Consider the following 10,167-nt stretch of genomic DNA (forward strand, 5'->3'; position numbering starts at 1 on the left):
ACGTAACAAAACGAATTGTTTGGCCATAGCTGTGGTTTGTCAGTCTTTGTGATAACAGGATACCCTATCTGGATTAGTGTCAAGGGCCCTGTACCACTATAACTAGGCAATTCAGCGATGACGTTTTCCTCTGGAGAGAAGAGTACAACAAACAGAAATTGCTGTCTATACCACTCTGAACCTCCAGAAATCATTCAAAGAGCGTTTGAGACAACACAAGCATAACCAGTCCACGCATCAAAGATAACCTGACCAAAAAAATAAAACTTTTTTGCATTATGTTGTTCAACTAATCGAAGCATATTTTAAATTTCTAAAAAAAGTAACCGATGCAAGGAGTGCGCCTAAAAAAAAGGGCCCACCAGGAACATGTAGCCTCAATACCTCAAATAAGCCAAAGAGCAACATTCCATACAAAAGCAAGTACAGAATTGCTAATTAGTGGTTTGACTAATCTAACTTATTTGAAAGACGTTGCAAAGTGCATTAAAAGTTTTGACTGACTTGTTGAATAATACCTGTATTGTCTATGCAGCCCTGTGAAAGGTGTTTGCCAGAAACTTATACCAGCTTCAGGTTAGTGTTTTGGCCTATACTGAGAAGGCAAGGAAAGAGAATGAGGGTGGCAGCACAGTGACAAACATAATATCGGTGTGATTAGGTGTTGGTCAGACAACGACAGAGCAGGAGGGGGGGGTTATAGGTGGTTTTGTGTGTGTGTGTGTGAGGGGGAGAAGAAAGTAAGAGAGGGCACTGCATTGGCATGTGTGGCTAGCTCTTTCTTTGCACTGTAATGTCAGTCTCTATCTCGGTGACATTCATTTGTGATGTAGAAAAGGTGTTGAGTGTGTGTGGTGTGTAATTGTGGTATGGCAAACTCAATCTGTGACAACTCAACTCCTCTGTCTTCTCCTATAAAGTACTGAAGGTTAAATGGTTGGAGGATGTCAGAGTCGCAAAGGTAAAGGCACTCAAACTCATCTCTCTTTCTCCCTCCTTTTCAAACACACACACACACCCTTAAAGATGCTTACAGATGCAAAAAGTATACCCTCAGCCTCACATACATGCGCACACACTCCCTCAAACACTTTTATGGAGGCATTTTGCTGTGTAAACAGGTGCTGGAACAATATGGGAGTGTATAAATATACCAGTGTATTCTCCTCTCACTAGCATAATTTGCATTTTTAAAGACTCACTAATTCTCAACTCACAACTCAAACTAGGCATGCTCTACAATTCTTAACAGATAGGAGCAGCTCAGAGAAGATCTTTTGGGGATTTTTTTTAGACCACTGACAAGTAAAATTTGATGAAGTCTCATTTAGGTCTATTTTAAGAACAGCCAAACCGCCAAATTAAAGCAGCCTGTTTTTGTAGGGCCTCCGGTGGCTTGTTTAAATTTCATTGATGCACACAGAGGCTGCCCCTTGCTAAACTTTGTTGCTACAGTGACGCCTCCTGGTTAAAAAAGAGTACTTCATCCTCAATGTGTTTTAAAGGAGTTTCATCTTTGTGTCTCACATTCTGTTTTTCTCTCCATTTGCTAAAATGATAAATAGACAAAAATGAGTGTTGTTGTGTGCATGTACTCTGTAATTTATTGGATTTAAGTTTCCGACACAATTTATTTTCAAAGTCTTTTTTTATAGCAGTCTTTTTTTATTAAACAGCTAAACACACACTGATACATGGATGTGACTTTATGTGTGTATATATTTATTTTACTCTCTGTTTACAGGCTGTTTTACCATCACAGTATATATATATATCCCCTACATAACTGCACAACCTCAGTTCATTTATTTTTATCATTACTGTACTGTACTGTACTGTGTTTATTTTGTTTTATATGTATTATTTTTATTCCTATATTTGAACTTCTGAACTATTTTATGTCTTAGATCCCATTTTAACAACTGCTCCACTGTTCGGTTATATATATGACAATAAAGAACTTGAGCATAAATTTAACTAACATCCCATGAAGGATGTCTCTGAGACAGTTAATTTTTGTGACAAGCTCAGGTGAGCGAAGGGACAGACTGTGACCCTGCTCCAATCCATGTCTCAGGTGTCTTCAAACTTCTCCTCGGTTTTTCCCCTTTGCAGTCAGTAACAACAGTGCACTTGTTGTTTATTTGTTAAATTTATTGTACCCGTAAGAAATGTTGCGAGTCTAATCCCAGTATGTCACAGACCTCTAATACACTGGCATAATTTGAATTATGTTTGTTTTTGACAGCCTTTTTTTTATATACATATTTCTTATTGACTTTACTGACAAACCATGTGTCTAAAATGCCAGGGGCCTACTGTGGTGTTTTCCACATTAATTGAATTTGTCACATAGTGGAAATGCCTCTAAATTGGCACTGAATGAAAAAAAAAAACTCTCCAAGCTGTTCCTTTAGTCTGAGTGCCACATCCCAATGAAAGGACCTCTCTCCCTATGATCTAAAAGGAAAACTGAAAAACATATTTACTGGATCCAGTGACTATCTGTCATGTCCGTGTATATATATCCAATGTTTTAAAAAATGTCAATATGTGTTATCAAACTATCTCTACAGATTTATTTACTATGTTTACTAGTCATGTGCATCTCTCTTCACAACCACAAACGGCACAGTTATATGCCCTCACTCCAAATAGAAAATATTTTTACTTTACCACAGCCACTCAAAGTTTTATGTGAGGACATTAATTCAAAACCAACCAAATCAAACCTAGAAAATCAGCAGCACTCCTCTGCACTATGCCAAGTACATGAATGATTAGCTAAGAGGCCTCAGTGGTTTCAGCTCAGCGAGCATCACATTTGCATTAACAGCTTATTCTTGACGTCAAAAGGCACAGTGTAAGTGATATAAATGGCCATTTACCAGTGCTTTTAGAAGCCCCTTTGAGGTTTGATTTTACAATAGCTGAGAGATTAATTTAAGCATGACTGTGACCGAGGAGTATTAAATACACTGAGTGTATAGATCTTTCTTGTTTATAAACCTCATTAGTGTGTTTGTCAATGCTGTCTGTGTAAGCACAGTTGAATAAGTAATTTCATAACATTTCAGAACTGACTGCTCATGTACAAGAGATGCTCCTTTTCAAAATGATAATCAAACTGGCAAATCTGTGTGTGTGTGTGTGTGTTTTTTTAACCTATATTTGTATTCCAATCAAATCCATATTCTGCCTCAGTTATGCAATTAGTTGGAATGCTTCATAGACTTAAGCAGGGACTCCCACAGAGAAAGACAAAATGTTTAATCTTTAAACACATGTTTCATTAAATGTGAAGATTTTACTTAAATTTAGACATAATCTTTGGATGTACTGTTTAGATGAAACATGCAGTATATGGAACTGTATCAATAGTCAAATAAAACCACATTAAACACATTCATCTCATGATGTTTCTCAGAAATCAGTTACAGAAACAAGGCATCATTTAACTGTGTGTGTGTGTGTGTGTGTGTGTGTGTCCAGCATAATCTTTAGAAGCTTTGGCTATCCTCCTCTTCCACTGGCCTGCTCCGGGCAATTTCACTACATCTGCTACTGTGTGGCTCTCGAGGGATATTTTCAAAAGCCACACACACACACACACACACACACACACACACTAATATCAGGATTCTTGTGCATTATGTCCTGTCTGTACATTTAAACTCACAGGGGGGTTCTCTTTGTTTCTGGGAGGCTCTGCCCAAAGCTTCATTAGTATCTGTAAACTTTAGTTTAAAAGAGAACAAATCAGCAGCAGCAGGGAATACTATTTCCTATTCTGTATTCTGAAAGAGAAGAAATTACATTAAACTGGTGAGAATACACCGCAAAATACACATTTGCATTTCTTAAACATTCAGGAATGCTGTGAGTTGTCAGTACCAGTATGGCACGGCATTTCAAACAATAGTTTTGCTCCGGTGGCCTAGCGGAGTGAGTCCAATAACACAGGTCATAGGTGTGATCCCACAAAGATTAATACATTTTAGGAGCATCTTCCAGAGATTCAGAAGGGGTACTTCAATTCAGAGTTAAAAAGCTGAACTTGGATGGTGTTCGTGCTGCTGATGTATTTGAAGAAATAAGGAAAAAGGAGGATATGACAACACAGTTACATCATAGACAGCTGGGATGCTACTAGTATATACATATATATTAAGAATTAACATCCCGAGATAGCCTACTAATGAGTACAATAAATGCATATCTATGGCCAGACGGTAAGTGAGATATCACAGGTGAATACACCAGGTGAAAATACACATTACATGAAGAACTTATACTTACATGTATTACTAGTAACCTTCTATCCATCTAACAATCTATAAGCCTTTTGTGTTCCTTTCACCTCTTAATGCCAGCATTTGAGCTTAAATTGAGCATATTAAAAACATTTTTCTCTTTCACAGTTGAAAGAGCATTTCATTAACTAATCAATCTAGGGTTGTTGCTTATTTTTGCAGCCTGTTATCAGCTTAAAAAACAATTTTACTGGCATGGTGCTTCACAGAACAACAGGGGGAAAGAGGGGAAGTAAAATTTTTTTCCAAAGATGCTATATCACAAACAGCCACTAGAGGAGGTAGGACACAAGCCCATGATTTTCATACAGAGAAGGGCTCAGTCACATGTTGTCTTTAAGGAACACACGAAACCACAAACATGCCCAATCACTGTCAGATGAACAGCAGCCAACAATGACAAAAACAGATGCCCAGTGCAAGTGACAAACCTCCAAACAAAAGGACAATTTATTGAATTCTCCACCACTGAAATATAACACGCCTCCAGCAAGTAGCACAAACTTGATGTTTCACAAGAGACTCCGAGCCACTCCTGCCAATCTGCACTTCATTAGGCTGATTGCTTCCCTGTGTAAGCTACTTGCTTTGCCTGTCATTTCCCTCTGCCTGCCTGCCTGGCCTCTCTGCCTTCTTCTGATTAAAGGGGGAACCTCATAAATACGTTGCTGCCTATAAACGATTTCCTCGTTACATCAAAGTCACACGGAAGTTGTAAGCTGCTCTTATAATTGCAACAAAGCACAGGCACCTTTTAGCAGCCCCACACGCCACCAAACTCACCCTGCGGCTCTGTAAAAACTGGCGCTAAGCTGGAAAGGTCTGGTAGAATCTGGCTCATTCGAACCTTAGTCAACAGTGGTCATTAACATTAAGTTTAATGAGGCAGGAAGAACATGATGTTGATGAGAAGCAGTAACAAAGGATTTAAGTTGTTTGTGTGTAAGCAAACTAATATTGAATACATGAACATTAACACTTCTGCCACTTATGGGTTATTTCTAGTTAAATAAACAGTAAATGTTGCTGCAAGTGGCTGGTGAGATTTAGAAATATAAAGATTTGACAAAAGGTAGTTTCATGTTTTATAGAGATAAATGCTGTTGTGAGTTCTCACACTACTGTTGTGAAAACTTGAGCAGAAATACAGAGATAATGATTGCCAGAGAGACAACACACTGTATTTCTATACAACAAAACGTCATTATAAAAGTGTATCTACGCTTAAAAAAAAGAAAAAGAAAGTTTGACCAGTGTGGTAAATGACAGCTCAGTAATAACGGGAACTATCTGTGAAGTTGGATAATTTATGGGTATCATTTATGGCTTGTCAAACTTTGCCTTGAACCAACGTGACCACGTTCTGGTGGGAAACACAGACATGGGATTAAACCACACAAACATACACGCACATACCCAAAGCGCAGCTGTAAAGAAAAAAAAGTGGTTTCACTGGTAAAAAGACATAAAATTAGATCTCATTCATTTAAAGGAAACAGTCTGAAAGGCTTTAATTGTTTTGTTCATTTAAATGGTAAAACATTAGTTATATATATATATATATTATATATATACTATACTATATATATAATATATAAAACTGCGATAGCACGACCGTAGGCCCTTTCAAAAGGGACGTTCAGGAAGAACGATATAAAATACACTTTTGGTCACGACTCTTTAGTACCATACATTCTCACATAAATACACAACATAAGGCATACATACATCCCAGCATTATTATATTTCAAAGAGAATAAATATGTCTGCACTCTATAAATGCATGGTAAGAACATTAGGGAGTGACGGAAATGTTTTTTTATTGCTGCGAGAGATAAAAGAGAGACGATTGTGTAAAGTTTCCATTGTGGTGAATCATTTGAGGATTAAACTTACTGTCTGGAACAGCTCACGAACCTGAATTTGTCTGTTGTCGAAATTGAGAAGGTTTGAAAACAGTTTTTCAAGGCAGACACGTTTGCAGAATGGAAATTAAAAGGATGCTTCAATTATATGTTTTATTTGGCCTGAGTAGCTGAAACACTCATCATCCATACAAAGTGTACAAAGAGTCTTAATATTAAGGCCCAACACAAGGCACTGTATTGAATTAAGAGAAAGGCTTAAGTGAAACGTTGTACTTTGTATTATTGTGCCCAGTGCAAGTCCTCGCCCAGCTCAATTATTGCCAAAGTAAACAAGTATAAACAGCTGGACAGTAACGCCCCTCCTTATAGACATGTCATGTAAACAGGCAGTCCAAGGGGGCAAGAGGATGTTTTTTTTTATCCTCGCTGTAGAAAAAAATATATTTTTAATTTGACATGAAGTGCTCATTAAGTTGATTCAAACACTCCTTGTGCAGTAGATATATTATTAACTAACATAGATTTTTTTTTTTTTTTTAAATGTCAGCCACATGTCCTCTGTGTCCATTTTTGGGAATCCTTGGAAACATATCGCACCACATTTCACCAAAGTCTCTGATATTTCCATTTTTATGATAAGTGATACATGCTGTAGCCCAGAGGACCAGCATACAGTCCTAAAGGTGAAATGGGCAGCATGGGTCTGTGGTGGTGGTGATAGGCAGAGTACGACTGTCCATACAGTGACATGGCGCCCAGTGACAGTGGTAACGTAAAGCCAGGGTGCAAACCTCCAGCGGCGGCTGCTGCCACTGCCACCGTCTTGGCGTCAGCTGCCATCTTGAGTTTCTCCAGCTCGGCCTCCTGGAGCCTCTTGGCTTTGGCCCGGCGATTCTGGAACCAGATCTTCACCTGGGTCTCTGTCAGGGTCAAGGAGGAGGAGAACTCGGCCCGCTCTGCGATGGACAGGTACTGCTTCTGCCTAAACTTCCTCTCCAGGGCCAGAAGCTGAGACGTGGTGAAGGGAGTGCGGGGCTTGCGGTTGGTCTTGTGTTTCCTCAACGGACAGGCAGGACTGACATGACCTGGAAGGAGACACAATATGGATTTGAGGATGAGGATAAGATTAATTTATTAAGATATTGTGGATTTTCAGTATCCAGTTGTCATCAGTTGGCTGTACTTTAACAAAAATGTCTAAATGAACTGAACTTCAAGTTAAAAGTTGGTTATCTGGACACTTTTCTATCTTACAGCCTACATGTTATGAATATTCCACATATTGTGATGTGGTTAAAGTACTTCCCCACACAGTAACCCCCAATATACTCACTATCTAAGTTAAATAGAGTGATTGGTTTTCCACAGCCTGCTGGTTTTATCTATTTAATGCCTTTCCTTTCTTTAAATAGCTGTGTCTAACAGTCCTTGCAGCACAGCTTGTAGAGAGTCATAACACCAGTAAAGTGCAAATCTTGCTGAGAATATAATGAAAAGTTTGTCCTCTTCCTCCAAACTTCCAAATATAGACTACTTGGTCAAGCTTAAAAGCAACGATGATAGTGTAGTCTGTTTAATATTAAGCTTTAAAATGCTCTATAGTGTAGGAGGAACTTACGAGGCTGCGTGGTAAAGGCGCTGTTGGTGACCCAGGGTGCGCCGTCCTCTGACTCCGAAGCCTCGGATTTTACCGGCGACAAGGGCGCAGTCGTTAAACTCTTTCGGCTCCCCCCGGGAAGACTGCACGTCTCCCGACACAGATACAGAGAGTTTAAAGCTATAGGGGACACGGCCACCGAACCTCCCTCCGGTTTACAACAGGTGGACTCTCCGCCGCGGCCGTCCGTCTTCCTCACTGACATGAGCGCCTCCACGCTGAACGGATGATGCCTACGCACCGCCACCGGAGCCGTCTTCTTCTCCGCCGTCCTTTCAGCCAAATCCGCACGGTTACTGTCCTCCTCGGACGAAGTGCACCCCAAGTCGTTAAAAGTCTCCTGCGAAGCCATCTCACCTCCAGGTCTCATCCGGAAAAAAACAACAACACACACAAGTGTAGTCCAAAAATCAGAGGGCAGCAAGGTGAGTCTCGCTCCGGCGAGCGCAATGTTGTGGAGCTGTCAAGTCGGATGTGGGAGTATGTAGACTGTAGAGGCATCACGTTGACACGGCTCAATTCTGACCAATCACTGCCGCCCAAAGTATTTATGGGTGAGCAGATGCTGCCTTCAGGGACAGTCGGAAGCGGAAGGTGCTTGGTTTGAGGAGAGTAGTCCAAGAGACGCAGCAATGCAACAGACACAAAATGCACATAATAATAATAATAATGTTATTATATTTTAGCATCAGGAAGAAATGGAGTACTTGATAGCAGCAGTCCTCCAGGGTCACCAAAGGGGGTTCTCACTGCCCAGTCAGGTAAAATAAAATAGGAAATAAAACATCTTAATTTAATTCATTTCCATCTAAATTGCAGTTTTACTTACTCAGTTTTGTATTATACAATTAGGATTCTGCAGATGGGTGTCATAATAAATATAAATAAATCTTTACAGGTGGCTATAGCTTAATTCTGTTCAGTGGAAATCAAGATTTCTTTGACAACTTGACGACACAGGTTGCCCTCGTTTTGCCTTTTTGGTTTAATTGAGTGAATTATAGGAAATAGCCTGCAAAAAAATAATAGCTGTGTCACAGCATTATCACATGTTAAGCTTCAGTAATGGATTAGCTCTAACTCTAACCTCATGAGACTGCATGTGTAAACACGGGCCCCATGCGGATAATTACGGAGAATTATACCCGGGATGAAACACTAATCCTTTTTCTTCTTTATCTCTCTCTCTGATTTGTTTGCTGTTCCCTTTATTGGGACTTTCCACTGTAACTCGCCATGCTGTTGTGTGCTATGTCAGTCCAGCGTTTAAAGAAGGGTGTCACACTCAAATTACAGAGTAAATTACTTCACTAAATTACAGATTTAGTTTTTAAAATCCATGGCCTGGTCCAGCTCAACTGGACACATACTGGATGAGACGTCCACATGTCTGTAGCAGACTCATTCATCTTCTTGTCCTGTGATTCAAACCCATTCTTTGCGCACATTACAGATGAAGTTACTCATTGTGATCTCTCCAAGCACAATTTCATGTTATGTCAGATAAAAGTTCCCCCGATTCCTGATGGAGAACTTTACACTTGTTCCACCAATTTATCTGAAGAAACAGTCCTTTGATGATGGTTGAAATATTATTATGCTGAAAGGATGTTTCACTCATTTTAAGATTTTTTCCCATGGTCAGGCTTCTTTAAGTACTTTCTTATCTGTCGCCTAATTGCTCATACTTAACACCCGGACCATTGCTAATAGGGATGTTCTGTCGCTGAATGATAATTAATCACTAATTCACATCACAAGGCCTGATCCACACTCATAATCTTCTGATGTATAAGTCGTAGAAGCAGTGAGAGTTTAGGTTGGTGTGTGTGTGTGTGTGTGTGTGTAAATGTGTGTGTCCTTTATTCACAGCCTACAGCAGTGCACAACTATTACAGCCTCCCACTCCCACAAGATTAAGTTGCTTTTCAGATTGTTTTCCATAAAACTAACTGATGGCAAAAATAGTAATCTCACTTGAGAACTTCAGAGAGAAATAGAGACATTTACTTTTCATTATAGCAATTCTGTAAAAAAAGGACACATTGATTAGTTTTCCAACATCCCTGAGGATAGATTTGTATACAGTAAATACTAAATTTTCCCCCTGCATTTTAGCATGTAGCCAGCAGGCCTCTCGTCAGACTGTGGAGCAGAGCTCAGTTCCCAGGAGGCTGCCACTGCTGCCTTATTAAAGTGGGGTTATTTCACAGACAATCAGAGGTTTGTGAAGGCGCCAGTGAGCGGCCAGATGAAAGGACTGACTCCTCAGGGGAGAAACTGTTGCCTTTTTTTTCTCTTTTTTTTTGCAGTTCTGTTCAGGATCCCC

The 10,167-nt window shown here is 39.7% G+C and overlaps 1 protein-coding gene across 1 annotated transcript; it reads right to left on the reverse strand.

Annotated features, from left to right (window-relative positions):
- Positions 1-6,011: 6,011 nt before the first annotated feature.
- On the reverse strand, positions 6,012-8,329 carry msx2b (muscle segment homeobox 2b). The gene is made up of 2 exons (XM_035666709.1): positions 7,800-8,329; positions 6,012-7,266 (listed from the first exon to the last, which is right to left on the reverse strand). The coding sequence occupies exons 1-2, from the start codon at positions 8,206-8,208 to the stop codon at positions 6,812-6,814; spliced, it is 864 nt and encodes a 287-aa protein (XP_035522602.1). The 5' UTR covers positions 8,209-8,329; the 3' UTR covers positions 6,012-6,811.
- Between the last annotated feature and the right edge of the window lie 1,838 nt (positions 8,330-10,167).

Source organism: Morone saxatilis, unplaced genomic scaffold (genome assembly GCF_004916995.1).
Source record: "Morone saxatilis isolate NCDOM2014 unplaced genomic scaffold, NCSU_SB_2.0 Contig20, whole genome shotgun sequence".
Classification (NCBI taxonomy): Eukaryota; Metazoa; Chordata; class Actinopteri; family Moronidae; genus Morone; species Morone saxatilis.

Bases quoted from the DNA above. Each gene is read 5' to 3' on its own strand.
- msx2b (XM_035666709.1), bottom strand. From the start codon at position 8,208: ATGAGACCTGGAGGTGAGATGGCTTCGCAGGAGACTTTTAACGACTTG. The intron at 7,267-7,799 runs GTAAGTTCCTCC...GTCTCCTTCCAG, and splicing joins CGCCTTTACCACGCAGCCTC to GTCATGTCAGTCCTGCCTGT.